Source organism: Coturnix japonica, chromosome 1 (genome assembly GCF_001577835.2).
Source record: "Coturnix japonica isolate 7356 chromosome 1, Coturnix japonica 2.1, whole genome shotgun sequence".
Classification (NCBI taxonomy): domain Eukaryota; kingdom Metazoa; phylum Chordata; class Aves; order Galliformes; family Phasianidae; genus Coturnix; species Coturnix japonica.
The window spans coordinates 173812706-173819817 of NC_029516.1; the positions used below are offsets into that span (position 1 = coordinate 173812706).

Below are 7112 nucleotides of genomic sequence, written 5' to 3' on the forward strand. Positions count from 1 at the left end.
TGTGTGTCTATGGGGCAGGCTGTGTGTGTCTATGGGGCAGGCTGTGTGTGTCTATGGGGCAGCCCCCTATTACCTGTACCCCGGCTCCTCCTCCATCGGGTTCCCGTTCAGGGTCAGGCGCCGCAGTTCACTCAGTGGCCGCAGTTTCTGCACCTCGCTCAGGTCCCGGATGTTGTTCCCGTGCAGGTTCAGGCTCTGCAGCCCCAACAGGGTGCTCAGCACCTGGGGGGGGGGCACGGATCGGGGGCTGCCCCATAGATAGGGGGCTGCCCCATATATAGGGGGCACGGATCGGGGGCTGCCCCACTTCTATGGGGCACGGATCAGGGGCTGCCCCACATGTAGAGGGCACAGCTCAAGGGCTGCCCCATATGTAGGGGGGAGAACTCAAGGGCTGCCCCATATATAGGGGGCACAGCTCAAGGTCTGGCCCCATAGCTCAGGGTCCAGACCCACAGCTCAGGGCCTGCCCCACTTGTAGGGGGCACAGCTCAGGGCCTGGCCCCATAGCTCAGGGTCTGGCCCCATATGTAGGGGGCACAATTCAAGGTCAGGCCCCACTTCTATGGGGCACAGCTCAAGGTCAGGCCCCACATCTCAGGGTCTGGCCCCACTTATAGGGGGCACAGCTCAGGGTCTGCCCCATATATCGGGGGTACAGATCAGGGTCTGCCCCACTTGTAGGGTCTGGCCCCACTTGTAGGGGGCACAGCTCAGGGTCTGGCCCCACAGCTCATATCTGGTCCCACTTGTAGGTCCCACATCTCAGTCCCTGCCCCACTTGTAGGGTCTGCCCCCACTTGTAGGGCACACAGCTCAGGGTTTGCCCCATTGCCACTTGTAGGGCACATCTCAGTCCCTGCCCCATATGTAGGGGGCACAGCTCACGGTCTGCCCCACATCTCAGTCCCTGCCCCATATATGGGTCCCCCATCTCAGTCCCTGCCCCACTTGTAGGGTCTGCCCCACATGTAGAGGCCACAGCTCAAGGTCTGCCCCATATATAGGGGGCACAGATCAGGGTCTGCCCCACTTGTTACTTGTAGGGCACACAGCTCAGGGTCCAGCCCCACAGCTCAGGGCCTGGCCCCACTTGTAGGGTCTGGCCCCACTTGTAGGTCCCACATCTCAGTCCCTGCCCCACTTGTAGGGTCTGGTCCCACTTGTAGGGGGCACATCTCAGGGTCTGCCCCACAGCTCAGGGTCTGGCCCCATAGCTTAGGGGCTGCCCCATATGTAGGGGGCACAGCTCAGTCCCTGCCCCACTTGTAGGGTCTGGCTCCACTTGTAGGGCACATCTCAGTCCCTGCCCCATATGTAGGGGGCACAGCTCACGGTCTGCCCCACAGCTCATTCCCTGCCCCATATATGGGTCCCCCATCTCATTCCCCGCCCCCATTGACTCACGGGCTCGATGCAGCTCAGCCGGTTACACGCCAGGTCGAGCCACCGCAGCCGGGCGGGGTGTAACAGCAGCCGCTGTAACGTGGGATGGAGCCCGGCCAGGGAACGGAGCCCCGTGTACGGGAACCGGACGGCGACGGTGGGAGATGGGGCGGCGTCGGGACACAGATCTGTGGGGCAGAGTGAGAGATACAGCCAGACACACACAGATCTGTGGGGCAGAGTGTGGGGCACAGCCTGACACACACAGAGCTATGGGGCACAGTGAGAGATACAGCCAGACACACACAGATCTGTGGGGCACAGTAACGGGAGGGATGTGGGGCAGTGAGATACAGACACACAGAGAGCTATGGGGCACAGTGTGACATACAGACACAGAGAGAGCTATGGGGCACAGTGTGAGACACAGACACATAGAGAGCTATGGGGCACAGTAACGGGAGAGCTATGGGGCAGTGAGATACATAGAGAGCTATGGGGCACAGTGTAAGACAGACACATAGAGATCTATGGGGCACAGTAACGGGAGAGATACGGGGCAGTGAGATACAGACACAGAGAGAGCTATGGGGCACAGCGTGAGACACAGACACATAGAGAGCTGTGGGGCACAGTGACATACAGACAGACACATAGAGATCTATGGGGCACAGTGTGAGATACAGCCAGACACATAGCAGGGGGTTGTGGGGTTATGGGGCTGTGGGGCTGTGGGGTTCTGGGGTTGTGGGGTTATGGGGCTGTGGGGTTGTGGGGCTGTGGGGTTATGGGGTTATGAGTGGGGTGTGGGGTTTAGGGGCTGTGGTTAATGGGTTAGTGGGGCTGTGGGGTTATCAGGATATGGTTAAGGGTTTAATGGGGCTGTTGGGGTTATGGGCTGTGGGTTAATATGGGGTTATGGGGCTGTGGGGGTTTATATGGATTATGGGGTTGTGGTTATGGGGTTGGGGTTATGGGGTTGTGGTTATGGGGTTGTGGTTATGGGGTTGTGGTTATGGGGTTGGGGTTGGGGTTATGGGGTTGTGGGGTTGTTGGGGGTTATAAGGATTCATGGGTTATGGGGGCCTGTGCGGTTAATGGGGCTGTGGGGGTTATGGGTTGTGGGCCTGTGGGGTTATGGGGTAAGCGGGTTATGGGGCTGTGGCGTATGGGGTATGGGGCTGTGGGGTTTATGGGTTATGGGGTTATGGGGCTGTGGGTTGTAAATTATGGGGCTCGTGGGGTTATGGGGTTAATGCGGCTGGTGGGGTTATGCGGGTTATGGGGCTGGTGGGGTTATGGGGTTATGGGGCTGTGCGGGTTATGGGGCTATGGGGCTGTGGGGTTATGGGGCTGTGGGGTTATGGGGTTATGGGGCTGTGGGGTTATGGGGCTATGGGGCTGTGGGGTTATGGGGCTGTGGGGTTATGGGGTTATGGGGCTGTGGGGTTATGGGGTTGTGGGGTTCTGGGATCCCCATACTGACCCTGCAGGGACTGAAGGGGCTGGAAGGAGAAGTCGAGGGGGGGGACGAGCTCTGGGGGCAGCGGGTGGGACGGCATCACTGGGGGCAAAGGGGGCAGTTATGGGGCTGAGGGGTCGGGGTCTGCCCCACATAGACACCATATAGGGCTGGGACACAACGCTGCCCCACAGCTACACACAACCCATCCCCTATGGCACCACACACCCCATATGTGACACCCATAGCCCCACATATACAACCCATAGCCCCACATATAACCCCATATACCCCATATATCCCCATATACCCCATATATCCCCATATACCCCATATATCCCATATAACCCCATATATCCCCATATAACCCCATATACCCCATATATCCCCATATAATCTCATATAATCCCATATAACCCCATATACCTCATACAATCCCATATAACTCCATATACCCCATATATCCCCATATAACCCCATATATCCCATATATCCCCATATAACCCCTTATATCCCATATATCCCCATATAACCCTATATATCCCATATACCCCATATACCCCCATATAACCCCATAGCCCCCCATATAACCCATATAACCCCATACAATCCCATATAACCCCATATAACCCCATATAATCCCATATAACCCCATATACCCCATATAACCCTATATATCCCATAGCCCCCCATATACACCCCATATAACCCCACATGCCCCCATAGCCTCCCATATTACCCCATATATACCCCATATAACCCCACATACCCCATAGCCCCACATATAACCCCATATAACCCCCCATATGGCCCTCCATAGCCCCATATAACCCCACATACCCCCATATCCCCCATATATACCCCATATATACCCCATATACCCCCATATAACCCATATAACCCCATATAATACCATATAACCCCATATAACCCCATATATCCCATATAACCCCATATAACCCTATATATCCCATATACCCCATATAACCCTATATATCCCATATACCCCATATAACCCTATATATCCCATATAACCCCATATAATCTCATATAACCCCATATAACCCCATATACCCCCATATAACCCCATATACCTCATACAATCCCATACAATCCCATATAACCCCATAGCCCCCCATATAACCCATATAACCCCATATAATCTCATATAACCCCATATAATCCCATATACCCCATATAACCCCATATAACCCATATAACCCCATATAACCCTGTATACCCCATATAACCCCATATAACCCCATATAATCCCATATAACCCCATATAACCCCATATAACCCCATATAACCCCATATAATCCCATATAACCCCATATAATCCCATATAACCCCATATAATCCCATATAATCCCATATAACCCCATATAACCCCATATAACCCTATATAACCCCATATAATCCCATATATCCCATATACCCCATAGAATCCCCCATTACCCCCCCGGCCCCACACTCCGCCGTTACAACGCCCCCCCCCGCTCCTCTCGCGAGACTTCCAACGCACCGCCCGAGATTTGCGGAGCGCGCCATCACTCGGCGGAGCGGCGGCCAATCGCACGTCGACACGTCACGTCGGAGTCAGCCAATGGGAGAAGGCGGCTGGGGGCGTTTGAATCCTGGCGGCGGCGGTGGGCGGTGTTTATGCAAATGAGGGGGCAGGGCTTAAGGCGAGGGGCGGGGCTTAAGGTAGGGGCCTGGGGTATGGGGTCGGGTTATGGGGTCAGGATATGGGGTGTGGGGTCAGGTTATGGGGTCTGGGGTCGGGATATGGGGTCGAGTTATGGGCTGTGGGGTCAGGTTATGGCGTCTGGGGCCTGAGTGTGGGGTGTAGGAGCTGCAGCTGGAGCCTGGGGCCTGGATTTGGGCCTTAGATTTCAGGCCTGAGGCCTAGGCCTGGGCCTAAGCCTAAAGCCTGAGGCCTGAGGCCTAGGCCTGGGCCTGGGCCTAAGCCTAAGGCCTGGGGGCTGAGGCCTAAAGCCTGAGGCCTGGGCCTGTGGTCTGAGGCCTGGATGTAGGCCTTGGGTTTGAGGCCTAAGGCCTGAGGCCTTGGGTCTGAGACCTGGGCCTAAGCCTAAGCCTAAGGCCTGAGGTCTGAGGGCTGGATGTAGGCCTAAGGCCTGAGGCCTAGGCCTGGGCCTGGGCCTGGGGTCTGAGGCCTTGGTTCTGAGGCCTGGGCCTAAGCCTAAGGCCTGGGGTCTGAGGCCTGGATGTAGGCCTGAGGCCTAGGCCTGGGCCTGCGCTTGGGCCTGTGGTCTGAGGCCTAAGGCCTAGGCCTGGTCTGGGGCCTTGTGTCAGGCCTCGGGGCCGGGCTTTGGGGCCTGTATCTTTAACACGGGCCTGAAGCCTCGTCTCACGGTCTGTGGTCTCATGTCTGTGCTATGGGCTCAGTGCTTGAGGCCTTGGCTGTGTTCGGCTTATAGGCCTGGATTTGGGCCTGGCCCTTTGTGTTCGGCCTTGAGGCCCGTCGCCCCGCGTACAGGCCGCGCTGCCTTTAGGCCGCGACCCCCGTTAAGGCCCCGACCCCCGTTTCGGCCTCGTTGGGCTCCGTGCGTCGCTCCCGTCCCGCTCGTCATTTCGGTGCCGCGGCTCCTTTAAACGCTCGTAGCCGTGACGTGGGGCGGCGCTGGGCCAGGACGGGAAACCAGCGCCCGGAGCGGCCCCGGATCGGCCCGGATCGATTCGGATCAATTGGGATCAATTGGGATCAACGAGTCGGTGCTTCGTGCAGGTTCTCGGTGCCCCCCGACCGGGTGTGAGGGAATCGGGGGGGGGAGCGTGGATGGAGCAGTGACAGAACGGGAGAGAAGGAGAACGGAACGGTGAGAGAACGGACAGACGGGGCGGGGAAAGGGAGTGGGGGGGGAGGGGGAATATGGGGCCTATGGGGGCATTGGGTGGGGATATGGGGGATGTGTGGGGTTATGGGGGCACCTGTATGGGATCAGGGGGCCTGTGTGGGGCTGTGGAGTCTGTGGTACCTGTAGGGGGGGCCTGTGTGGGACTATTGGGCCTATGGGGGCCTTGTGTGGGACTATGGGGCCTATGTAGGACTATGGGGCCTGTCAGGGCCTATGGGGCACCTGTATGGGATCAGGGGGCCTGTGTGGGACTGTTGGGCCTATGGGGGCCTTGTGTGGGGTTATGGAGGAGCCAGTGTGGGACTATGGGGTCTGGTGGGGTCCTATGTGGGACTATGGGGCCTATGGGGGCCTTGTGTGGGGCTATGGGGCCTATGTAGGACTATGGGGCCTGTCAGGGCCTGTGGGGGCACCTGTATGGGATCAGGGGGCCTGTGTGGGGTCCTATGTGGGACCATTGGGCCTATGGGGGCCTTGTGTGGGGCTATGGGGCCTGTCAGGGCCTAAATGGGGGCAACCTGTATGGGACTTATGGGGCCTGTGTAGGCCTATGGGGAGCCTGTGGTGGGGTCCTGATGGGGTGTAGGGGTGGTTGTGTGGGTCTTTTGGGCCTGGGGAGGGCCTATGCGTGGGAACTATGGGGTCTTGTGTGGGGTACTGGTGGGCATAATGGGCCTTGGTGTGGGTCTGTTTGGGGTTCCTATGTGGGAACTATGGGCCTGTCAGGCTATGGGGCATCCTGTATGGGGTTGTGGGGCCTGTATGGGAACTGTAGGGGCATAATGGGGCCTGTGGGGGGGCCTGCCGTGGACTATGGGCTTATGGGGGCCTTGTGGGGTCTATGGGGTCTGTGTGGGGTTATGGGGCCTGTCAGGGCCTAATGGGGGCACCTGTATGGGATCAGGGGGCCTGTGTGGGGTCCTATGTGGGACCATTGGGCCTATGGGGGCCTTGTGTGGGGCTATGGGGCCTGTCAGGGCCTATGGGGGCACCTGTATGGGATTATGGGGCCTGTGTAGGCCTATGGGGAGGCCTGTGTGGGCCTGTGGTGGCCTATGTGGGTCTGTGGGGTGTAGGGGGGTTTGTGTGGGTCTTTTGGGGCCTGTGGGGGGGCCTATGTGGTGCTGTGGGGTCTGTGTGGGGTTATGGGGGGGACTATGGGCCTGGTGTGGGGCTGGTGGGGTCCTATGTGGGACTATGGGGCCTGTCAGGGCCTATGGGGGCACCTGTATGGGGTTGTGGGGCCTGTATGGGACTGTAGGGGCATATGGGGCCTGTGGGGGGGCCTGCGTGGGACTATTGGGCTTATGGGGGCCTTGTGTGGGGCTATGGGGTCTGTGTGGGGTTATGGGGCCTGTCAGGGCCTATGGGGCACCTGTATGGGA

General features: G+C 58.2%; 2 protein-coding genes across 2 annotated transcripts in view; one reads left to right on the forward strand and one right to left on the reverse strand.

Moving 5' to 3' along the window:
- The window catches only part of LOC107308550 (leucine-rich repeat-containing protein 51-like), a 7806-nt gene extending 3407 nt beyond the window's left edge, over positions 1-4399 (reverse strand). The window contains exons 1-4 of the mRNA XM_015852517.2: positions 4307-4399; positions 2873-2950; positions 1408-1574; positions 74-222 (exon numbers count right to left, since the gene is read on the reverse strand). Coding sequence (XP_015708003.1) covers positions 74-222; positions 1408-1574; positions 2873-2948 — 392 coding nt within the window. The 5' untranslated portion in view covers positions 2949-2950; positions 4307-4399. The remainder of the gene's footprint in view (positions 1-73; positions 223-1407; positions 1575-2872; positions 2951-4306) is intronic.
- A 281-nt stretch (positions 4400-4680) lies between these two features.
- NUMA1 (nuclear mitotic apparatus protein 1) overlaps positions 4681-7112 on the forward strand; it is a 34134-nt gene continuing 31702 nt past the window's right edge. Inside the window, exon 1 of the mRNA XM_032443378.1 lies at positions 4681-5688. The gene's annotated coding sequence lies outside the window, so the exon portion shown is untranslated. The remainder of the gene's footprint in view (positions 5689-7112) is intronic.